The sequence below is a fragment of the Leguminivora glycinivorella genome, chromosome 22 (genome assembly GCF_023078275.1).
Source record: "Leguminivora glycinivorella isolate SPB_JAAS2020 chromosome 22, LegGlyc_1.1, whole genome shotgun sequence".
Lineage (NCBI taxonomy): Eukaryota > Metazoa > Arthropoda > Insecta > Lepidoptera > Tortricidae > Leguminivora > Leguminivora glycinivorella.
Window position 1 is genome coordinate 11,878,760 of NC_062992.1, and position 25,378 is coordinate 11,904,137.

Genomic DNA, 25,378 nt, shown 5'->3' on the forward strand with positions numbered 1-25,378 from the left:
TGACGTTGAGTGACAGTTAATACAAAAGGCGCGTCCAGACGGGATGATCATTTCGACCGATTTGATTAGGCAACACAATTTAACCCTTCTTTGCATGATGATGGTGATGGAAATTTCAATCTCAACATTTTCATAATAAAGTAGTTTTGCAGATTTATTATTATTTCTTTAAGTAATACCTACTAAGATTATTTAGTAAGTGGTATTCTTACAGCCTGCCAAAAACAGAGTAGAAAATACGGCGCCACCGTCAATGTAAATCGAAAAGTGCTGATATGAAAATAATTTAAACATAGACATGTCCTATTTAATATCACCAATTATATCTAACTACGTTCAGCATTCTATTTAAAATACCTGACTACTCAAGTTTCGTTCCGGGTATAATGTAAGCCCTCGTCATAAATGTGTAGTTTTGCCACAGAACACCCACTTACGTAACGGTAGTCTGTGAGTTTTGCTCAAAGAGCATTGAATCACTACGTTGCTTGTTACGTTGGTTTTGCTCCCTTGTGACAAAATCTACTAATGAGGAGGCACACTGACATTTCATCCTGCCAGGCGGCGCCTGTGCAAGTGTCTAGACATGTCACTGTCATTGATATGTGAGAGAGAGAAAAGATATCATCTTCTCGCTCTCACGTATGGACTAATAGGGTGGCGCCATCTGTCATAACCTTTGAGTGTGCCTCCCTGCCTCCTCAACCTCATTGCTATTCTTGTAGATAAAATGTCACAATTTCGTTTCATTTCAACATTTTCAACCCCTAATTTGCCAAGAGTGACACTGAAACTTGAGTATTTCATGTCTTCTGCCTACCCCTTTATGGGATACCTACAGGCGTGATTTTATGTATGTAGGTAAATACCTCATGTTTTTCTAACTGGTGAAATATTAGGTTCTAGTAAGGGCTTAATTTTAGTATGACGAAAAAAAAAACACATGTTGTATAATTAAAACTATAATATCAATAATCACATTAATCGCACACAGCATTGTCAGCCATAACAATAAAAATCAATAATACAATACAAACACACAGTAGTTCTCGCATACTTAACTCGTAGTTAACTCAATATGTGAGCTTAAAAAAGTTGTATAACTATAATTACAGCATAGGCACTGTCAATCTATTAGGTTTAAACATTTTGAACGTGATTTTCAGCACCCCCGTTCAAAAAGCTAAAAGGTATGTGTCTACATTGGACGATTGCCTAGGCCGAGACAGCCAGGCCAAGCAACACTCGGCAACCGATGACTCGGCCGATGCACGTCTACATAGCACGTTTGCCGCGCGAGGCAATTATAGTATGAATTTTCTGAGATGAACTTTTCGGTTTTGCCCTAATCTGTTAAACAAAGGCCCTTGTTTCTATTATTCGCCGCGGTTAGCTCCCGTTTCCACAGCACGCGCCAAAGTCTCAGTGTAGTTAAAAAGCAACTATCATGATAGCAATAAGGTTCAAATTTATTAAACAGTTTGCAGTGTGCAGGTAACTTTTTTTGAAGATGACAAAACGTGTTATCTCCGAAAGGGCTTTTTATGGATTTGAACCTTATTGCTATCATGATAGTTGCTTTTTAACTACACTGAGACTTTGGCACGTGCTGTGGAAACGGGAGCTAACCGCGGCGAATAATAGAAACAAAGGCCTTTGTTTAACAGATTAGGGCAAAAGCGAAAAGTGCATCTCAGAATATTCATACTATACCTCAGTTCAGAAGAGGTAATTGCCTCGCGACATGCCTTGCTCCGTGTGGAGTGTGGACCCGGCTCGTGCAACGATAATAAATACGTGCAGAACTACATTGAACAGTTGAGGGTCGAGCAAATTGACTCGGGCGAGGCAAACGTGCGCGTTGCTCAGTCAGTGTGGACTACTCTATATGTAAATGGGTGAATCAACTTGCATTTTTCTGCCACAACAAGCCCTTTCCTTAATATGCCACCTACAAACATGGACTACATCCATGCTTGCATAATTTCAGTAGCATAATTTTGCATAAAACCAGCGTGACTCAGGGGACCGTAACCATGGCATGAATAACAGGCAAGAAAAAGTTGATTCACCCAAATGATAGTATATTATTCTAACTAATATCGTATAAGTCACGTCTTGACGACGTTCTCGCCCATCTTGACGACCTTGGCGAGGTTGTCCTGTAGCGTCTTCAGCTGGTTCAGCACGTTGGCGTCCATTAGCGAGAACGGGATGAAGGCCTGCAATTAGATAAATCAACGTTTATAAAAAAATAAAGGAGGCATATTTGGTGAAAAGATACGCTGGTTTTGGGTGAGGTCTTGGTGGCTTAGTTGGCAGAACGCTGGAGTATCGATCCAGTGGCTGTGAGTTTGTCTCATCTTTGAGCGGTACTTTTCATTTTATTCTGCCGATATTAGACTATCATAAAAATATCAGCATAGACAACATGCCGTCCTTTTTCTTCACGTTAAAGAAAAAGGGAGGCATACAGACCATGATCAAAGATATGGGGCTTAAATTTGGGACAATGTAAAACTACATTCTACTTAAATCAAGATAATGTAAAACTTAAGCTGAGTATAGACGTGCAAGTTATTGCTGCAAGTTTTGAGACAGAATATGCAAGAAAGACAGGTATTTTCCACTCACTCTTACCTATAGTTGCGTCTCTAAACTTGCAGCAATAACTTGCTGGTCTAAACTCAGCTTTTTTTGAAATAGAAATAGAAATAGGTATATTTATTGCAAGAACATAGTTTTGTTACAGTCAGTGTGGTGTTACATTTAAGGAGGTCCTTATGTTCTACCCTATGATAGGCATGCAATATAAAGCTAACATGCAAAAACAGTTCTATTAAAAACCTAAATAATTTAAAAGTATATCACAATGATAAAGTCTATAGTAAGGGAATTTTGAAATACAATACGATTTTAGAATTATTGAATTAATTTAGCAGTCAACAAATAATTTAAATTTATTTTTACATTAATGGAAATAACGAAGATTGAAAAAAAAAGAACAATAATAGAAAAATACACATGTCAAAATTAAGCAAAAATAATCAATGAGCTTTAGATATCATGATCCTAGAGAAATCAAATGTCATACATCTTTCTTTGTTTCAGAGGTACTTTTTTCGTGACGACCGGTCTAGCTCAGTCGGTAGTGACCCTGCCTGCTAAGCCACGGTCCTGGGTTCGAATCCCGGTAAGGGCATTTATTTGTGTGAGCACAGATATTTGTTCCTGAGTCATGGATGTTTTCTATGTATATAAGTATGTATTTATCTATTTAAGTGTGTATATCGTCGCATAGCTTTGCTTAGTTTGGGGCTAAGTTGATCTGTGTAAGGTGTCCCCAATATTTATTTATTTCTGTTATATGAGTTTTCCATTAGCTGTCCCGTGCAATCGCATTATATTTAAAGCAGACGATCACCTTACTTTGCACAATTCTGCACTTAGACTAAGATAGACGTTCTAAGGAAATTCGCGTTTGTACGTGACAACAGTAGGCTCTTTCATAGAATGCTCCAATACTTTATTTATCTTATACAGAGTTATGTCACAGATTATTAGTATTAAGTTATTAACGTAACAGATCCTTCATTTGCCCGCAAAACGACAAATACCTACGTTTTATTTAACTAATACTACTATATTATATGTCTAAGGTTTTGATTGGTATTTCAAAATTAGTCTCTTAATGCACCGCCTACAATCTTCTCTGCTGTGCCCAAAGGTTGACTGGTAGAATGCCTCATTAGGTTCGCCTTTTGTTCATTAAGTTGTTCTTTTGTACAATAAAGTTTAAATAAATAAACAAATATGTAAATACTAATAAGTTACTATGTAAAACTCAGAAGAATAGTAGGTATGTGCCACGCGGCAACACAGACGCCTCGGCCACTTGTTACCTCGAAGCAACTGCTAGCGGGTAGGTACTTAACGCGTGTTGTCCTTGTCAAACACATACCTGTGACTGGCGCAGCTGATTAGGTTGCAGGGAGAGCATGGTGCCGTCCTTTAGCATGAAGTTGCAGTGCGCCTTGCCGTCTGTCGCCATACTGGAATTGTAATCAATCTATTAGGGCATACTGTCTATGAATGAGGATGACAACAGAAATTAATTATTTTTAAAATCGGGACCATAGATTAAATATAAGAAGATCATACCTGGGATGGTACATACATTAAAATTACGACCGCTTAAGGGACCATCCACCAGTGGCGGAGCGTCGATACAACTCGATTCCCAACGGGTTCCCTAAAATTCTCTAGTATCTGTAGAAGTCCATACTAAACAACCAAAAACCCCTCCGGCGTTACCAACGAAAATTTTCACGCCCCGCCACTGCCATCCACCACACACAGGCGACGCATGTCCTGATGTCCTGAGAGAGTTTTGTATAGGAAGGACCATGCGCGGATCCAGGGGGGGGTCATGGGGGTCATGACCCCCCCTGGAGCCTAGGTTGGCCATACAAATAGACCACATGACCCCCACTGGGGCCTGGGCCTTTACCACGTGACCCCCCCTGGGCACCAAGCTGGATCCGCGCTTGGGAAGGACGCGCAAGGGAGGGACGTCGCTTGGGGCGCGTCGCTTGAGGCGCGTGCCGCGTCGCCTGAGGGCGCGTCTTACGTCCTTCCTATACAAAATGTACTGAGGAGACGTTTTTTAAATTACACTCAAGCGACGCGACGCAGACGTCCGTTCCGCGTCTCAGGACATGCGTCGCCTGTGTGTGGATGGTCCCTTAGGCGGTCGCATTTTAATGTATGGGACGGTATGATCTTATATTGGAACATGCTCCCCTCATCTGTATTCCCGGGCGAATACAATCTGGGTGAATTCAAGTCAAGAGTGAATAGGCTGTTACTGAACCAGTGAGCTACAACCTCGGCCTTGTCGTCACTTTCCATCAGGTGCGACTAAGGTGACATCACTGGCCAGTTTATAATAAAAAAAAAAAATATCTATGGTGTATGATAGAAGTACTCACGATCCGATAGAGGGCATGACGGGCGAGCCTGACATGGAGACCAGCATCTCGCCCTGGCGCGCGTGCCGCAGCAGCGTCAGCGGAGTCTGCGGGGCCACCTGCCCACAAAATTATACGTTACTAATGTCACACTTCGGACACTGACTATCAAATATATGAAAGTGGCGCGTTCCTAGCACACAGTCTAAGTCTCGTGTAGGTGAACGCGTACTATGCTTGTATGAGTGACATATGACAGGTCGGCTGTTCGCGTTTGACAGGTGGTAGCTGTGAGGTAACCGAGAGGGGGCACTTTCAACGGGACAGTCGCCTTCTACGACACCCACGGGAAGAAAGGGGGTGGTGAAATTCTTAACCCGTCACCACACGGGGTAAGTTCGGCTTAATAGTATATTATATACTAGCTTTTGCCCGCGGCTTCGCTCGCGTTAGAAAGAGACAAACAGTAGCCTATAACACTATCCATCCCTTCAACTATCTCCACTTAAAAAATCACGTCAATCTGTCGCTCCGTTTTGCCGTGAAAGATGGACAAACAAACATACACAGACACTTTCCCATTTATAATATTAGTATGGACTAGCATTTTCCCGCGGCTTCGCTCGCGTTAGAAAGAGACAAACAGTAGTCTATGTCACACTCCATCCCTTCAACCACAGTATAAAGATAAATCAGTAGTTAATCTCCGGCAGCGGCGACGCGGTCGTTACTACTGCGCAAGGTCACGCAGGGTTGTACCTGTGCTACTGTCCTACTCGTAGTAACTGTGTATGGCCAGGGGCGGCTCACTCCGTGATTCTATCGCCGCGCTACAAGTACATGCTGGCGGCCGCGAGTTCGCGGCCTAATCAGGGGTTGCGCGCGTTCTCGCGGAACGCACGTTCGCACTTTCTATTGTTACTTTACGTTGCGAATTTCTTTTTAGGTTCATAATTATGCGTTGTCCTCGTGTGGAATGGCTAATAATGTTTACTTAAATAAATATCTTGAATAAAATAAATACCATAGGACATTTTTACACATATCTACTATTGATTAAGTCCCCCGGAAAGGTTCAATAAGGCTTGTGATGATGGAACTTAAACAAAAATATATAAATACTATATATATAATAGTATAACATTTTATTGAGTAATCCATAGGCAACCCTATCGCCGAACGCCGCGCACGTGCGGCTCATTTCTTTGTTAGAATTTTGTAGGCATTTAAAAAAGCGGCATGTCGCGAACATCAAAGTAGTGGGCCTTCTGTACTTGTACTATTATATATTCTGTGGTATGGCGCTATGCTAGTACCAACGCTCTTTCTACCTTTTTATCTAATAAAGATTGAAGTACGTGTTTGTTTCTTAAATACTGACGAAATCGTATTTACATAAAATGTTTGAATAGATGTTTGCACAATATTTAAGTAGGTACCAAACTTTCGAGCTAGATAGATCGCAGCATCTACCTAAATGTCGTTACAGATAAATCCTTATTGATTTTAATCTGTCATTCTAGTATAGCTTTAAATCTCACTTTTACGCCATTTACGTAAGCAATAATGTACCTAACACTGCAAAAATATAACAACCACTTACTTTTCTGGGTGTCTAGGAATTCTAAAGAACATTCTGACATTTCCGCATTTTGAGAACTGTTCTCCATACACCCATAAACACTACAGTAACGAAAATATGTCTTCGGTGCTGTTCTCCCGATCTCAACACGTCAACACAGCGTGCGAACGCGGCCCCGACTGTCCAGCCCAATACTTACCAGTTTCGCATGTATTCGGTGCATATGGAGAGTAGTTTTCGACACACCGCGCGGAGTGAAGTTTGTTAGAAGAGTTATTACTGCTTTATACTGTGCTTCAACTATCTCCACTTAAAAAATCACATAAATTTGTCGCTCCGTTTTGCCGTGAAAGACGGACAAATAGACACACTCACTTTCCCATTTATAATATTAGTATGAATATTATATTATATTATAGGGGGCATATATTAATTGGGTTCAATTGTGGCGTAGGCGAGAGGCTGGCAACCTGTCACTGCAATGTCACAATTTGGATTTCTTTCAACCCCTTTTAGCCAAGAGTGGCACTGAAACTTAGTAGTTCATGTGCTCTGCCTACCCCTTTATGGGATACAGGCGTGATTATATGTATTATATTATAGTATGGATTACCTTGGGAGTGATGTCGGGGTAGTGTTTGGTGGCAGTCTTGTTGTAGGCGGGGGTCTTGTAGACGGCGGAGCGCGAGCGTCGCCGCGGCTTGGCGTCGGTGCGCGGGGCGGCGGCCATCTTGCGCGCGGACGCGTCGGCGGAGCGCGAGCGCGAGGCGCGGTTGCTCGACGGAGGCGCTGTCAATAATATTAGTCTTTTTACTGATTTCAATAACCTAACCACAAAATTGAAATTTTGAAAAAACCCCCGACCGCGACATAGTAGACCGATTTTCATGAAACATGGCTAAGAACACTTTCGACTGACTCAGCTTTCAGACAAAAAAAAAACTAAATCTAAATCGGTTCATCCGTTCGGGAGCTACGATGCCACAGACAGACACACACACAGACAGACAAACAGACAGACAGACACGTCAAACTTATAACACCCCGTCGTTTTTGCGTCGGGGGTTAAAATGTGAATTCGGAAAAAAGATTTGTCTTCACGAAAATCGTCTTCGTCGTCATGAAAATCCGTCCACTATGTCGCGGTCGGGGGTTTTTTCCAAATTTTAATTTTGTGGTTAGGTTATTTCTTGTAATTCATAACGATGACAGTATTCTTCGTGTGTTATACGTTATTACAAAATAACCTAATAGTTTTCAATAACATATTGAAATACGTAATTGACAATTATTAACGAGACGAATGTAATTTAATTAAAAATACAATACAAATGTAGTCACAATTAAATGTTTGTTAAAAGGGATCATCCACATATTACGTCACACCAAATTTCAGGTTTTTGGACCCCTCCCCCCCCCCCTATGTCACGCTTTTTTTTGTATCCCTTTAACAGGGATTGTCACATTTAACATTGGACAAAAATCTACAATGGAGTCCTCATATAAAGAAACTAGCAAGCAAATTAAGTTCAGCCGCATACGCCGTTAGGAGAATCAGGCAACTGACTAATGTTGAGACAGCTCGCCTAGTGTATCATAGTTATTTTCACAGTGTAATGTCATACGGTATTCTGGTTTGGGGCAAAGCAGCTGACATACAGACTATCTTTGTATTACAAAAGAGAGCCATTCGTTCTATTTACAACTTAGGAACACGTGAATCAGTAAGAGAACTCTTCAAAGAAATTAATATCTTAACTGTAGCTTCCCAATACATTTATGATAGTATAATTTATGTTGTTAAGAATTTAGACTATTTCACTAAGAATTCTGATATCCATAATTATAACACTAGAAACAAAAATAAGCTTGCCATAAAGAAGTTTCGTGTCCGTAAAGTACAGAAGTCATTTGTTGGGCAATGCATTCATTTTTATAATAAGTTACCTGACACTGCTTTGAGATTACCCCTCCCAGCTCTTAAGAACTACTTAAAAAAATCATTGATGTTAAAGGCTTATTACAGAGTCGAGGACTATTTGACAGACAAACATGCATGGCCCGAACCAGAAACTACAAAAAACGAATAGCAATTAAAATAATTGTATTATGTATAGAGGACACAGTTCAGATAAGAAAGCACATCAAATATTTTATATTTTATGTTGTGTAGGTAAATTACATATTTAATGATATTGAGATTCATATTATCTTTTTTCTTCTATGACAATTTGATATGTTTTCTCTGAAGAAGAACGACGTATTATTAAGCAATAATATAATTTATTGAAATTGATTTCCATAGAGTACCTAGTCTGTTCATATTCTTTGATGAATACTTTTGCATGTTAAATTGTATGTTGTTATTTAATGCATGTTAATTATAAGATGTAATGTTTTGAAAAGAAGTTGCCCGCCGAGTTTCTTGCCGGTCCCATAGTGGATACCCCCCTCCCAACTGAGGGGGGACTGAAATCTTCTCGAGGCTGAGGCGTAGGGTTAGAGCCGGCGTAGCTTTATTTGACGTTCATATGCGCATTGTAATATGCCTACTTGAAAAATAAATATTTCATTTTCATTTTCATTTTTCATTTTAGTATGACCCCCCCCCCCTTACACTGTGACGTAATATATGGATGACGCCAAAGTATGGATATGCTTTATCTACAATATCTACATTATCTCCTTTCTGCAAACATGCCTGTGCTAATAAGTTATTTTCATTTATTTTATTATCAAATAATAAAAAAATATATCTACATTTTTTACTACTTAGGTACTTTACTTCTATCTACAATTACAAGAAAACAAAAGTATGCAGGCTGTTACACCGGTCACTGAACACCTCAGACAACCATCTTAACCCTTAAATGCATATTGTTGCCATTTGGCTACAATGCATGTATTTTTTAATAAACTAGCCAAAATATAAGCTGGACTTTTTTATTTATTTTTCTTAGATCTGTAGGATCATCATCCAGTTTTTTCACACTTTTCCGCCATTTTTTCTTAAATAAAAACATTATTTCCAACCATTTAAGAAAAAATGGCGGAAAAGTGTGAAAAAACTGGATGATGGTGATTTTTAGTACATGATTCAGGCAGATTTTTTCAGAGTTAGTAACTATTTTATGTTTAATCATTTTATCATAGGGGTTTCTCAAATAGTGTACCTTTTTAATAGTAGTAAAAGTTTTCTTATAAATTTTACTAGTAATTATCTTATACTTTTAAACGAGCAATTCTTGTATATTTATTTATTTATTTATATATATATTTATTTACACTGACGATCTCGGAAACCGCTCTAACGATTTCGCAGAAATTTGTTATGTGGGGGTTTTTGGGGGTGAAATTTCGGTCTAACTTATCCTTAGGTCCCGGAAAACGCGAATTTTCGAGTTTTCATGCGTTTTTCTTCGCGCGCCATCTCGTGTGCAGTAGTTGTACTGTTAAGACAGAATTCTTTCGGTCGATGAAAGTACTATTTATTGCAAACACTAGATGGCGACACAGGTCAAGACTAAAACGAATAGAAAATACACTATTTGAGTTTTTGTGGCGAAATGCGCGCCATCTCGTGTGGAGTAGTTGTGTTGTTAAGGCTGAGAATTCTTTCGCTCGATGTAGGTACTATTCATTTTTGAACTAGATGGCGACACATGTCAAGGATACGAAACAGAACCGAGCGAAGCTCGGTTGCCCAGATATTATATTTATATAAGTAAGATTTAGCCTATTTTACTTCTAACACTGATTTAGTATTAAAATCGATGTTAAATATTTTTTTATTATTTTCCTAGAGTCAGAAAACCATTGTCTATCACATTATTAATTTCTAGTTAAAAGAAAAAAATCATGCATCATGTAATTTTTCAGAGATTTCTGGATCAGTGTTACAGTAAAAGATACTGTGATGTGGAATCTGAGGTTTTATTGTTAAATTTCTAATGTAACATCCCTGTGTAAAACAAATTGATCTTATTTAATTATTAAAAACAATAATGTACAGTCGACTACAAAAAGATGTATCCACTTTTTCACCTTATTGTATTGTAATAAGATGAAAAAGTGTATTAAAAAAAAAAATAAGCGGGTTACTCACGTGTTAAGTCGATATAACGTTCGACATGTTTCAATCCATTTTCGAGGATCTTTCTCAAGGGTAGCGACCCCGCCTTTACATGTCGAGAGCGCGACGCATACTGCGAGCGCGGCTCTGTGTGCGCGGCTGCTCGGAATTTAATAGATCGAAACATGTCGAACGTTAAATCGACTTAACACGTGAGTAACCCGCTTAAAATATTTTATATATGTTTGAGTCTCACGGGAGTTTTATAGTTAAAACTGTATACATTTCTTTGTAGTTGAATGTACAAAATGAAAGATTTGTAAAAGGCGAAGACAAAGGCCATACATACCCATCTTCTTGCCGCGCTCCGCGGAGCCCTGCGAAGTCTCGGTGAGGTAGCCTGCCCCAAAAGCACCCGGTTAGTGGAAACAACATGGTATTGTTGGGTTAGTAGTGAACATACCGGGTCACCCAAGCTGGTGATATGATTAGAGTGAATGAAATGGACAAGAAGTCTTCTATTGTAAAGGGCAGAAAGGAATAAGTACTGGAAGAGTTATAACTTCATACATCAGTAAATGCGAGTTATTTGTATGGGCATAGTTAAGTGACATCTCGCGACAATCACGCGTCAACTAGCGTAAATTATCAGTACTACTTGTCAATAGATGTCGCGACGAACAAAAAGAAAATGCTCACCAATTTTTAGCTAATATTACAATAGTATTAATCAGTATTCTGTTTTCAATTCCTTCTGCTTGTAACATAAGTGGTAAACTGTTCTAATATTAAATTTTTGGCAGACGAGACACTGTGACACCTCGTATCGAGTAGTGGTACTGATAATTCACGCTATTTGACGCGGGATTTTTTTTTTAAATATTGGGGACACCTTACACAGATCAACTTAGCCCCAAACTAAGCAAAGCTTGTACTATGGGTGCTAAGCGACATATACATACTTAGATAGACAAATACATACTTATAATATACATAGAAAACATCCATGACTCAGGAACAAATATCTGTTCTCATCACACAAATAAATGCCCTTACCGGGATTCGAACCCAGGACCGCGTGGAGTTACAAGTCTTCCCTTACTTCCTCTATGGTAAAGGGTAAGAAAAGTTTTTGGTGCCGAGTGGAGTTCAGAACTGGTTTTGGATTGGATTCTAATGTAAATTCTACTAAGATTAATGAAAAACAGAACAAAGAGGTAGATAACGTGAAACTACATAGGTTATCCGTTGATCAGGCACTAGTCCCACCGCGAGCTAGTAAGCTATGAGCTATGCTATAAAAACGAACAAAAGGTAATCACTCCCGTGTAACTGAAAGAGACACGGCAATGCTTATAGTTACTCGCCTAGCAGTGAGCTATCAAAATCGCCGTATCTCGTTTTGCACGGGAGTGCTTATCTTTTGTTCGTTTTTATAGCCGATAGCTCATTAGTTCATAGATTACTTGCTCGCGGTGGGACCAGTGCCTCAGGCCCGATATAACTTTTGGCTTTCTATTAGAAAAGAGCCCTTATCCTCCATTCATAGATAATTATGTATCAAAGACATATATGTGTGTATATATATAACTCCGTATAGACAGATAAAGTCTAAGAAAAGAACGTATCTCAGTACCATATAGAAAAAGGTACGGTGGCCTAGATGACATTACACCTTTGGGGTATGCTCAGCTAGATGGCGCTAATATTAATATTTAACATTTGAACACATATCAAGCTAAGAATATGGGCCATATTCATGTCAAGAGACGGTAGTATATGCACTGTGATTACACATTTTACTTTGACAGTAACTCTCTATAATACTCGATCCTCTTTGATATGTATACAATAGGTGTTCACCTATTGTTCCTTTTGCATTTTTAGATAAAAAATAGCTTTCTTCCCTGATGGAAAGCCACATTTGGATGTGAGCATAATTATAGGTGGAAAAAGATCCAATATTTCAAGTGGTCAGTTATCATGAAGTCTTTTTGTTTTAGTGGTCACCAATACAATACTAAACTAACCACCTATTTTACATACATCCCCTTCAAATTTGATATGAAAACTAGGATGTATTTAAAATGGAGGTTGATAAAGAAAACACCCAGACTGAGAAGAGTTAATACAAATAGCCCGAGTGTGGACAAATCATAAGCGGCAACCCACACTCAGGCGACGCACGTCGTAAGACGCGGAACGGAAGTCAACGCCGCACCGCCGGATTATAATTTTAAAAACGTCTCCTCAGTACATTTTGTATAGGAATAACGTAAGACATACTGAGATGTTTTTTAAATTACACCAGGGCGGCGCGGCGTTGACATCCGTTCCGCGTCTTACGACGTGCGTCGCCTGAGTATGGATAGTCCCTAAGATAACTTAGAGCCAATACAGACTGACTGCAACTCGTCCGGAAACTACACATTGACATTACAGTCCATATGCATCAGAAAAAGAACAAGAAATAAGTAGAATTATTGAAATTGATATTTCCCAAAAATGTCAAGTTATGTATAAATTCATACCATCATCATTGGAGGTAGCTCTGCTGGAGTTTCTTGTTTTCCGTGTAGTGTTGGCCACTTCTTTGATAAGTAGTTCATTTTTCTGAAATCACAGACATTTGTAAGCAAATATAAAGTTTTAACTTGACTCTTTAGAGGTATCATACCACAGTGACACCTGCAAAGAGTCAAGATAAAACTTTATATTCTCTAAAGGCCAGTTGCATCTACCACATTTCACAGACACATCATCGTCACACAGCAGATGTGTATAGAACTTCCCATACAATAAAATTTTACGAACGCTTTAAAGGTGACAGACAGTTTGATGCAACAGGCCAAGTAACAATAATAATAATAACAATAACAATAACAATATTTATTTTCAAGAAGTACATAATCAAGAAACATATGCAATGGCCCCCACACTAGGCACAGCCTGTATCGTGGGGACCTGAACCTCAAGAGAGTAAGTAATAGCTAGGACAACGAAAGTATTAACATAAATATGTTTACTATAACTAAAAAAAAAAAAAAAAATAAGAAGAAGATATTCTGTAGGTACTCAGTTTGTGTGTGTGTGTGTGTGTGTGTTTGTGTGTGTGCGTATGTGAATAAAGAAAATCATTTTAGAATGTTCTCTGTTTCTACATAATCCAACGAGAATAGCTTCCTTTGGATATGCCTTTTTGCTTCAGATGGGTTGCAGTGTCTTATATCGCAGTTTTTTATTAAATTATTATATATATGCGGAAAGAGGAAACCTGAGAATCTCATCGCAAAAGTAGATCTAACAAGAGGTATAGGGATTTGGTAGACTCTCTTTTGGGACAAAGCTAATTTGTCAGAAACAGACTCATGACAGACCATCGAGTGTACATATAGGGAAGCACGCAGTAAGAATAACCTACGAACGCTTAGTACGTGTGCTTTTGTGAAAAGTTCTGTAGTAGAAAATCGGCGGGGCAATCCCAAAGATACCTTCAGAACAGCCCTTTGAGCTCGCTCTAAAGTAATCATTGTTGACTTAACTGAGCCACCCCATGCGAGTATGCAATAGTTTAAAACAGTCTGGCATAGAGCCAAGTACATCATTCGAATCAGGTGAAAATCCCCAACCTCTCGTAAGATTTTCAGGGTATATATTAGTTTGCGAACCCTACCAGCCGTCACTAAAATATGTTTTTTAAAATTAAGGTTTTCGTCAATTATAACGCCCAAATATCTGAGTGAACTGGTTCTATTTATAGTGGCACAAGGACAGACGGAAAGATGAGAGTTAGGTGATGCTATGCAAGAGTGACACAAAACATTCTTCAAATTGTTGGTTTTAAAACTGTCCTTATGTTTGCTGTTGATCATTGCTCTAACATGAACATAGAGGGACAATTGAGTTGCTAGTCTTGCTTAGTTTAGACCTAAGTGAGATGGACTCTATCTCACTTAACATTGCACATTGACGAGAACAATCTGAGGGAGTTTAAGTATAATCTTGTTTTCACAGAAAAGGACATTAGTTATTGCATATTGCATAGTTACTCTAGTTCTATTTATATTACAAATGTCATACATTGGTGTGAAGCTAACAGAATATTTTGTTGATTAATAACCTAACCACAAAATTAAAATTTTGAAAAAACCCCCGACACAGTGCACCGATTTTCATGAAACATGGCTAAGAACACTCCCGACTAACTCAGCTTTCAGACAAAAAAACTAAATCTAAATCGGTTCATCCGCTCGGGAGCTACGATGCCACAGATAGACACACACTTCGTCAAACAGAATCATTACAGAATTTGCGGTTACAAACGAGTACGATGAAATACTTACTAGCTGTCCAACAGTTTTGTTCAAAACCGTACTACTAATCGTTCCAAGGAGCATTTTGAATGCAAGATCAACATTTCTGCATTCCATCTGTACCCGCGCATCTATGTTTGCTTTCTGTTCAGCCACTGAAATAATCAAATGGCAGAAATACGTAAAAATACCTAAAGGACACCATGTTTGTTTACTTTATTGTAAAACCAAGGGTCCACACTTTAAATGCATCTTCTACGATTACTTTCAAGTAACAATGTTTAGGATAGAAAGCGTTTGGTTTATTTACTACTTATTTACCAATTTTATCAAGTTTCTTCAACACATCGTCTTTAACTCCAGTTTTTTCTTGTACGCGAACGGGTCGCTTTGTTCTCGGCATTTTGTATACTTTATGCACTAATTTGTTGAAATATATCAGTTAATTCACCAAAGCTAGTAATTACACTGAGATAAAAAGTATTTTTTGTAAATCACACAAGTGACAAAATTCGAATGAAAAATCGTAACCGACAAAATGCCGGATGGCGTTTGTGAAGTCTGTTAGGCCTATAATTTACGAAAAGCTTTTAGCTTCATTTAACATGAATTTGTATTCTAACTTTCAAAACCACAAATTTTCATCATAAATTACTAGTTGTTTAATTGCGATGAATCTTAATAATCAACGTACAATATGTAATTTTAATAAATATTTTTACACCATAACATTGTAACTATCTTTATAAACAGAAAAAAGCAACCTGTTCACTATCAGCACGGGAAGCATGGTCGCGCGATAGACGATAAAATAGCAGGCCGTCCCTATCGCACTATTTGTAAGTGCGATAGGGACGGCCTGATATTTTATCGTCTATCGCGCGACCATGCTTCCCGTGCAGAATTCGTTTTTATCAAGATCAAAAGTGTGAAAACGCTTAAATGAATGCGTTTTGTTATGCATCAGTATAAGGAGAGCACAGTGATTCTTAATATTTGGAAAAACAAAACGCAAAGAGTGACCGGAAGCGTAATTTTTCAATAATTCACTATTTTTATGAATGTATTTCAGTAAATATTTGATCCGATATTAGTACGAAGACTTAATCGTGAAAAAAAATCAAATTGTTTTTTTTTAGTTTTAATACATTTGCAATAATTTGGTCTCTTTATAAGTATCCCATTAATCAGTCTCATTTTGAGTTCCGCAGTGCATTGTTATGATGAACGTAGAATGGCGGACGTTGTCATTGTGGGATGGTTGTTCACATTTTTATTGATAAATACTTGCCATGGTAAGTAATATCAATGTTATTTACTTAGACTTAATCCGCAGCCCATATTACACATTACTGCAAAATTTCATGAACCTTCGTTTCTTACAAATCGAGTACGAGATGATTGTTTTTTTCATCTCGAGAAGCCAGCTTTGTATTTCAGTGTGTTTTTTGTTATTGTAATAGCTCTTAGCTCCGTTTTCAGTTTACCTTTCATAATGATGTGATAAATTATGTTTATATAAATGACGCGTGCACTCATATCACTAAATGTTAATTCATGGAAATTACTATGTATATATGTATTCGAAGTTACTACACTTTTCGAGACAAACAGAGTCGCACAGATTGATAAATAACATAAACAAATTGTTCTTAATCAACTTACTAACTGCCTTTTCTTATAAAATCATACTATAAACACTAAACAAGATGGAACCCAGTAGGGTAGGGTATTGGAGTACCAATACTACCAAAAAGTATCCTGTAAAACTCAGTTACTTTTGGTAGCTCTAAAAGAGTACTATAAGTTGTGATGATGACTGTACAGGAGGACTCCCTGGCCTGGTGGACCCGGATGATGATACCACAAGGAGCTTCGGAACCATACAGCTGCTCGAGGATCCGAAGTCGATGCAAAAGAATACTGTTCACTTATTCAGGTATGTACTCGGGTGAATCAACTTTTTCTCGCCTGTTACTGCCATGGTTACGGTCCCCTGAGTCACGCTGGTTTTATGCAAGATTATGCTACTTAAACTATGCAAACATGCATGTTTCTGGTGTTAACAAGCCATTTCCTTAATTTGCCTGCATAATTTCAGTAGCATAATTTTGCATAAAACTAGTGTGACTCAGGGGACTGCAACCATGGCACAACAACAGCATGCAACAGGCAAGAAAAAGTTGATTCACCCACTTACTACTTACATAGGTCTAATCAAAGTATTGGTATTCTATCATGGTGTCATTCAAGATACTATAATAAATATTTTATTGTTTCTATGCTGCATAAAGGAGAAGGAATCATAAAAGGTGAGATTTAAAGTTAATACAGACAAACACAACTTTCATACAGCTTTCTGAGAGTATAGTAGTCAAATTTAGTTGTTTTAGCAAAAACTTTCAAAAATCATTTGTCATAGTTTAATGGTATAGTATAGGTGTCAGTGGCGGAGCGTCGATACATCTCGATTCCCAACGGGTTCCCTAAAATTCTCTAGTATCTGTAGATGTCTATACAAAACAGATTCCAAAAACCCCTCCGGCTTTACCAACGAAAATTTTTACGCCCTGCCACTGATAGGTATATCAATGTAAATATACATACATATGAGCACGCCCGTATCCCATAAAGGGGTAGGCAGAGCACATGAACTACTAAGTTTCAGTTACTTTTTATTTTAAATATTTATTATTTATTTATTTATTTAAACTTTATTGCACAAATTATCAATAAAAAGTACAAATGGCGGACTTAACGCCTTAAGGCATTCTCTACCAGTCAACCATTGGGCAAAACAGAGATAGTTAGTTTGGTGCACAATATTATAGAGCCAGTATGAGATTGTAGTGATTAAATACAAGTCGATACCTACTATTATAAAATAAACATACACAAATACAATAAATAAACCTACATATATATTAGTATAATACAAATATATAAATAAAATACACATACATAAATAAATAAATGTACCTAGTGCGAGACATCAAGTAGACTTTAATTTCGAATGTTTGCAAATAAGTGCTTACGCAACTTGCTTTTAAAAGAGAGTTTACTCTGAGCTTGCCTGATAGGCAGAGGGAGGGCATTCCATAGACGAATTGCCTGACAGCTGAACGAGTTGGACAAGAATCCCGTGCGATGAGGGAGGACAGCCAGTTTCAGCGCACGAGAAGGACGCAACTCACAACCCGGCCGAGCCGCTACGAACTGAAAGTTGGTCCTGAGATAATTGGGCGCAGCTGGGTCAAATAGGATCGAATAAAGAACACACAAGATTCGCAATGACCTACGTTCACGAATTGGGAGCCAATTAAGTTTACGGCGAAAAGCGGAGACATGGTCATATTTGCGAAGATTAAAAACGAATCTTATACAGTTATTTAGGAGACGATCAAGCTTGGACAGCGAGGCTTGTGTAATGTTGGTGCAACATACATCAGCGTAGTCAATAATTGGCAGTATCAGCGACTGTACGAGAAGCGTTTTAGTGCTGACCGGTAAAAAATTTTTGTGTCGGTAAAGCGCCCGTAATATGTTTGTCACCTTCTTACTAATGTCTGTTACGAGAGGCTCCCATGTCAAACCACTGTCAATAATGAGACCGAGATTTTTAACCTGTGTTGACAGAGGGATCAACGTGTTCTCGAAGAGGATCGGTGAAATATGAGCCAGATCTGTTGACGCAAGCAAGCGGGGGCTTCCCAAAACAATCGCTTGGCATTTAGTGGGGTTAACGGCAATTCCGAAATCACGGGACCAAATAGAGATGCGGTTAAGATTATCGTTTATTTTGGAGATTGCACACCCGATATCATTAATACTCGCTTGCGTATAGAGTTGCAAGTCATCAGCATACAGGTGGTAAGAACAGCTAAGGATACGTGTAATTAAATTAATAAAAATGGAGAACAGAAGAGGAGACAATATACCACCCTGTGGGACACCAGAGGTCAGCTCCAGCCAGTCAGAAAAACACTGACCAGAGCGGACCGTCTGCCGTCAGTTTTTGAGGTAGGAAGAGAACCACTCTGCCACCGATGATGAGATATTCAATTGTTTGAGAGAAGCAAGTAGAAGATCATGATCAACTGCATTAAAGGCGTTTGAAAAATCTATTAAAACTAATACAGTCAGCATGGAGTTTTCCATACCATGCCTTACATCCTCAACTACCTTAAGCAAAGCTGTCGAGGTACTGTGGCCAGGTCGAAAACCAGATTGAAAAGGCGACAGTAGCTGGTTGGAGTAGATGTGGGCAGATAATTGTTTATGAACCACTGCTTCCAGGATTTTTGACATGAACGGAAGAATTAATATAGGCCGAAAGTCTTTAAGCGAAACGGGACTAGAAATTTTGGGCAAAGGGATAACATGGGCATTCCGCCATATTGACGGAAAAACCCCACTGAACATAGAAGAGTTAATGAGAGAAGTGATAACCGGGAGAATACATTCTAAGATGCAGATAACCATTAACCTACTCAAGTCGTCATTGCCTACTGCATTAGATTTAATAGACAAAATGATTTTATGTATTTCATCATCAGTGGCGGGGGAGAAAGAAAATTTATCACAAGTAAATGGCAACGTGGAAATATACGATATGCTCAAATCTTTTGTGACGAGGTCCAAAGAAGATTTTTTTGCAAAGTGATGATTTAGATCGTTAATCGGGAAAGAAGAGAGTGAGTCACTTAAGTTATGAGATTTGACGACGCCAATAGATTTTAAAAATTTCCACGTATCAGCCTGAGATGAACCAACTATGTTATCATAAATATATTTGCGCTTAGCTGCTCTGACCAACCTGTTACACCGATTCCTTGCGGTCTTATAGAATTGCCAATCTTCGTCAGACCGGTTACTTTTAAACTTTCGGAACGCCCGGTCGCGTCTTGCCATGGCCATTCGGACCCCCTTAGTTATCCAAGGTGCAGGAGGTCGCTTCAATTTGACAGTACGAACCGGCGCGTGAATGTCGTAAAGATTTAAAACAGTATTGTTTAGGGAAGCTACCCCCTCCTCCACTGAGGATGCCGCGAACACCGGTGTCCAGTCCACAGCGCATGCGTCACGCTTTAGTTGTTCAATATCCAGCCTCGCAAAGCTACGCAACTGAACAAACTTGGGTTGCGGTCTGGGAGGCCGGATACGATAACTCATGAAAATAAGATCGTGGTGAGAAAAGGCAGGCGCTGTAAACTGGCCAACTTTATCAACAAGTTCCTTCGACGACGTGAGAATGAGGTCAAGCCAGGAATCCGGGGCATCACGATTGTGGTGGGTAGCGTTCAAAGGAAGAACATTAAGGCCCGCTGACTCTACGATTTGTAATAGTTTTCGCGATCTACTGTTAATTTTTAAAAGATCGGTATTAAAGTCACCCATTATTAAATGATGCGTGTATATGGAGCTAATCGGAGATAATAGGGATTCAAAGTCAGTGAAGTAGTCTATGTTAGGAGGGCAATATACTATACCAAGGACTGCAAGTGACCCCCTCACATTGACTTCCACAAACAGATATTCAATGGAACCAGTGTATTTCGAAGATGAAGAAGTAATTATTTTGTAGGTAATATCGCTACGGAGGTATATGGCAACACCACCGCCACGTTTACCCACACGGTCGTTACGCAGCAACACAAAACCGGAGAGGCCATAAGAAGTGGAGGGTAGATCAGGCTTAAGCCATGTCTCTGAAACCAGTATAGCATGTATATTATTTGAGGAAAAAGTGTCTATGAAGTCATTATAGTGGCTTGGAATGCTCTGAGCATTGATGTGGCAGATGTTGAAGTGTTTACGATCATCGTCAAAAGTGAACGTGAGACGGTTCCCAAGAGTATCCGGCTCCCCGCCCGAGCTATCAAGCGAAATATTATGTGCTGTATTATTTTTCTGTACAATAAAGTGTTTACTTACTTACTTACTTACTTCAGTGCCACTCTTGGCAAAAAGGGGTTGAAAGAAATCCAAATTGTGACATTGCCGTGACAGGTTGCCAGCCTTTTGCCTACGCCACAATTGAACTCATATCCCACAGGAAGAAAAGGGGTGGTGAAATTCTTTTTTTGTTTTTATTACATATATATTATGTAAGTTTATCTTGAATATGTATAGTTTAATATTCATCTATCCATAGTTTAGGTTACAGTTTCCTTTTCCTTCTTTTTATTAAGACACTGCACCTACTTAATCTTTCTGGTTTAGCCCATTGGTTGACTGGTAGAGAATGCCTTGAGGCATTAAGTACGCCATTTGTACCTTATTTGGTTGTGCAATAAAGAATAAATAAATAAATAATGAGAGGCAGGGAGTTATGACAAGTGATATAGCCCATATCTAATCATGAAAGAGCTGTAGAGTGTAGATGCAGGTTGTCTAATTTCTTTTTAAACTGATTCACATTTCATGTTGAAACTATGTATGTCATCTGGAGATTTGATTCAAACCCTGACTACTTGGTTGATAAAAAAATGTTTATTCAGGGTTAGGTGTGACCATATAAATATAAATTTAAATAGATATCATACACGAAATAAAAAAAAAAATATCTTTATTTGTTCACTAGTTGTAGTTTCCTATACTTACAATATTTTTTACTATACTTTCCGCCCATTCCTCTTCCCATCTAACCTTCTTTACAAGTCCTTTGGGGTCCTTACTGTTAGACAATTGTTTATTTTGAACATTGTATTAAAACAGCACGCCGCAACCCCGTACAACACTGAACATACTAACAAGAGGCGCAAAGATATTGTTTGTCAACAAAACATTCATAGGAAATATGCCTTTTCTATGAGATTTTTCATCGCTCTAGGTCCTTTTTTATATAACAAGCTTAATGCAATTTTAGATTTATACTCACTTAGCTACACGAAGTGTAAGGAAACTCTCCGAAAAGCCCTCCAAAATATGACGTACGAAGACACAGAGAATCTACTATTAGTTATAAAATGAATATATAGATAGGTAATAGGTAGGTCTAAACACACATTGAGATAAATAAGATTATTAATATATTATGTATAACAATGGTATTGATCTGCTAAAGCAAATAATAATGTAAATAGTTATATTATATAAATAACTTAAGTAGTGAAATGAATAAATGATAAATAAATACATTTTGTAAGTGAACATTAAAATTGAATTAAATTAAGTTTGAACCTTGTTTTGCCGTACCTCTCGCCTGAAACACAGGGTTTCCCTAGTTCGGGCAAATGTAAATCATCGATAATTTTAAGTATTTGTTGGATGTAATGTAAATATGCAATACTTGTTTTCAATAAAAATTATGTTTATGTTTTATGTTTGTTTTATGTTTATGCAGTGCACAAAATAAAGCACCACAAAATTGCTCTCAAACAACCAGTTTCATTTCATCTGCCTACCTATTTTGGGTATACAATACATTTGAAGGTTTATATTTGTATGTGAACCAGATTTTAATTGACATCAATAAATTGCAGATACAAATGTCACCAATGCGAGTCGCCATACTGCGACACGCCGCAGGAGTGCTCCGACGCAATCTTCTGCTTCAAGTCCTCAGTCCGGGACTCCGATGGCTCGCTCCGGCATTCGCGGGGCTGCAGCGCGGGCCACGACCACGCGCAGTTCACATGCCATCACAAGCCTGATCAGAGGTAAGGCCTTGGACTTTTAACTTTAACCAAAACATGGAAAATGTTGCTGAGACCACAGAATATATAATAGTACAAGTACAGAAGGCTCACTCCTTTGATGTTCACAAAATGCCGCCATTCTAAATTCTTACCTACATTAACAAACGGACCGCACGCGAGCAGCCGACATTGAATTCTATTGCGCCGCGTGAAGGTCGTCACCAGTGGACGGGCCGCGAATTCGCGACCGCCGGCATGTACTTGTAGCGCGGCGATAGAATCGCGGAGTGAGCCGCCCCTGCTGAGACTTGAATTAGTTTATGGAAGTCTGAATCATTATTCATTATTCTAGTGCTTGAACAAATGAGCCCTTCATTTGTAGCTAGCAATCTTTCTACCATATCACCACAGAAAACTATATTGTAAGAGTGTCACCTACACTAATGGTAATAGTTATGAAAATTCATAAAGAAGTCTAAAGTCATATCGGAAAATGCTACTACACAAAATTAATAAAAAGATATATCGTAACAGTAGTGAGCTGGTTGAATCAGTAGTGCAGTGCATATCGTTGATAAGGGACTCTGATGGATAAATAAAAATGCTGCTATAAAGTGCTGCGTGTTATCCTTTTCCGAAACCACCCTCAGCACTGTAACTTCATTAATTTTCCTTGATTTAAGCCTACTTTGTAAATGTGTTTCGAATAAAGTCTCATTCATTCATTCATTCAAATCATGACCTCATGATGTGGAGCTAAAATTCACCATTCACCATTTTCTTCATGGTGGCTGGCCAAATACTGTAAACACAAACAAAAAACAGACAAAAGTGCCTTCTAAAATTCCCATTTCTTTTCCAGCGTGCGCAAACGCCATGCAGGCCAGCTGAATGTAACCTGCTGCGCTGGCGACCTCTGTAACACAGGAGACTTCCCACTCCTCGCTCCTCAAGACACTGCTGTGGAACCATTACCGGACCACTCCTGGAAACTCTGGGCTGGGGTGCTAGCGGCTGTGTTGATGGTCACAGCTGCTGTTGTCGCTGTGGTGTTGCTGAGGAGGAGTCATAGGTATGTTAACTACTGTATATATTTATGTATGTGTGTTTTTATACAATTTAGATTGATATAATTTAAATTTTTATGAATTCAATGTAGTTTTAAAACAATATTGTTTATTGCACCAATAAATTGCTCTGATATTTAGAATAAGATGAATATTGTACATTGTTGGCAATTTAAAAGTGCTTATTGTAAGCCTATTTGAATAAAGAATATTTTGACTTTGACTTTACTACTATTTCTGGCGGCGGTAAATCGTTCCAGTGACGTAACAAAAACTGCTTGATTATCAGTCTATGTAAAAATGGGATTAAGCTGACAAGTTAACCAAAAGCAATATAGCCTAGCCATTTATATACCAGTATTTCTAATACAACAAATTACCTTAATTATCTACAAAACTTAAATATCCATATGACTATTGCGAATGTTATAATTCCATCTAATTGTTTCAGACTGCGCGTGTCTCGCGCGGCGCTTCACAAACTGGGCCCGGACTCCAACTACTTCTCCAGCAACGTGTACAGCCCGCAAGTCACCAGCGCTTACTATGAAGGTATGCCTTTATTTTATTCATTCATTTTTAAATAAATATATTTTTAATTATTCAATTTTGGCTGCAAAGCCATTGGTCCTGGGTTACAATCCTAAGGTATTGGCCATAAATCTACTTATAATAAAGAATGATATTATATGATACAATATGATTATATTGGGTGCTAGGCATGGGGTGGGAGGAGATTACCCAAACTGCCCAAGACCGGAGTAAATGGGGAAATATGATTCGAGCCCTACACCCCAGCAGAGGGTGACAGGATGCAAAGAAGAAGATGATGATTATATTAAATCTCACAGAGTCAATTAGTTTCAAAGGCCGCCACTATCTATCTATATATATAAAAATGAAATGCGTTTGTTAGTTACCTATAAACTCGAGAACGGCTGGACCGATTTACGTAATTTTGGTATTGAAATGTTTGTATTAGACCGCAGAAGGTTTAGGCAGTGTAAAAACACGTAAATATTGTGATGATAATTAGAAAACAGTGATTCTTTTTTCCCATACAAATTGTTCCTACCTGACAACTTGACAATGACGTGACGTTAATGACAGGTGCGTTCCAAACTTACATTAATGACGGATGCGTTCCAAACGCATTGTGATTTTATTAATTTATCTTGGCAAAATAATGTGAAAATTAGTAATTATTCCGTTAAAGAAATAAGAAATAATACTAAATCGGAACGCACACGTCTGTTACAGCTATTTTAAGTAGTCTATGAAGTTGTCATTGTCAAATTGCTTGCCAGATTTATAAATTTTCTCTAATAGCTGTAACAGACGGTTAGATTTGGTTCGGGCCGGACCGGTCGGATTTGGTCCGCGTGCTCTACAGACGGCCGGATATGGTTCGGAGCGAATTAAATCCGCTGTCCGACTCGAACCAAATCTAACAGTTTGTTACAGCTATTAATTTTATACTTCACAAAAGTAGTGATGAACCGGTACCATCGCAAATAAATAGTTACATTCGCTCCGTGCAAAACTTAGGTGAAGGAAACCGAAACGATCACAATCCTCAAGATCTCTACACACATGGCGATCGGTTGCTCGATTAGAGTGAGATAGAGCGATAGAGTGAGGCAATACATGTTTGTCCTTCTCTACCTATTGCTCCATCTCACTCTAATCGTGCAACAAGTAGTTGATTAGGTGGATGTCACACTGGCTCCGATT

At 38.6% G+C, this 25,378-nt stretch overlaps 2 protein-coding genes across 4 annotated transcripts in view; one reads left to right on the forward strand and one right to left on the reverse strand.

Annotated features, from left to right (window-relative positions):
* The first annotated feature begins 28 nt into the window (after positions 1-28).
* LOC125237788 (activin receptor type-1) overlaps positions 29-25,378 on the forward strand; it is a 39,632-nt gene continuing 14,282 nt past the window's right edge. Inside the window, exons 1-5 of one of the 2 annotated variants that reach the window (XM_048144971.1) lie at positions 29-103; positions 16,765-16,876; positions 22,422-22,598; positions 23,440-23,649; positions 24,096-24,196. In XM_048144971.1, coding sequence (XP_048000928.1) covers positions 16,848-16,876; positions 22,422-22,598; positions 23,440-23,649; positions 24,096-24,196 — 517 coding nt within the window. In that variant the 5' untranslated portion in view covers positions 29-103; positions 16,765-16,847. Of the gene's footprint in view, positions 104-15,994; positions 16,233-16,764; positions 16,877-22,421; positions 22,599-23,439; positions 23,650-24,095; positions 24,197-25,378 lie in introns of those variants that run through there. The other variant, XM_048144970.1, reaches the window with a different exon arrangement.
* On the reverse strand, positions 1,580-15,449 carry LOC125237790. 2 transcript variants are annotated; one of them, XM_048144974.1, is made up of 8 exons: positions 15,259-15,449; positions 14,968-15,092; positions 13,156-13,237; positions 10,974-11,024; positions 7,166-7,341; positions 4,992-5,089; positions 3,962-4,052; positions 1,580-2,222 (listed from the first exon to the last, which is right to left on the reverse strand). In XM_048144974.1, exons 1-8 carry the CDS (start codon positions 15,338-15,340, stop codon positions 2,112-2,114), a joined length of 816 nt encoding a protein of 271 aa, XP_048000931.1. In that variant the 5' UTR covers positions 15,341-15,449; the 3' UTR covers positions 1,580-2,111. The 2 variants fall into 2 exon arrangements, with proteins under 2 accessions (XP_048000931.1, XP_048000932.1); XM_048144975.1 differs by lacking the exon at positions 10,974-11,024.

Coding starts and splice junctions, on each gene's coding strand:
- LOC125237790 (XM_048144974.1), bottom strand. CDS start 15,340: ATGCCGAGAACAAAGCGACCCGTTCGCGTACAAGAAAAAACTGGAGTT. Junction 4,053..4,991: donor GTCATGCCCTCTATCGGATC/GTGAGTACTTCT, acceptor TTACAATTCCAG/TATGGCGACAGACGGCAAGG. Junction 2,223..3,961: donor ATCAGCTGCGCCAGTCACAG/GTATGTGTTTGA, acceptor ATCTAATTGCAG/GCCTTCATCCCGTTCTCGCT.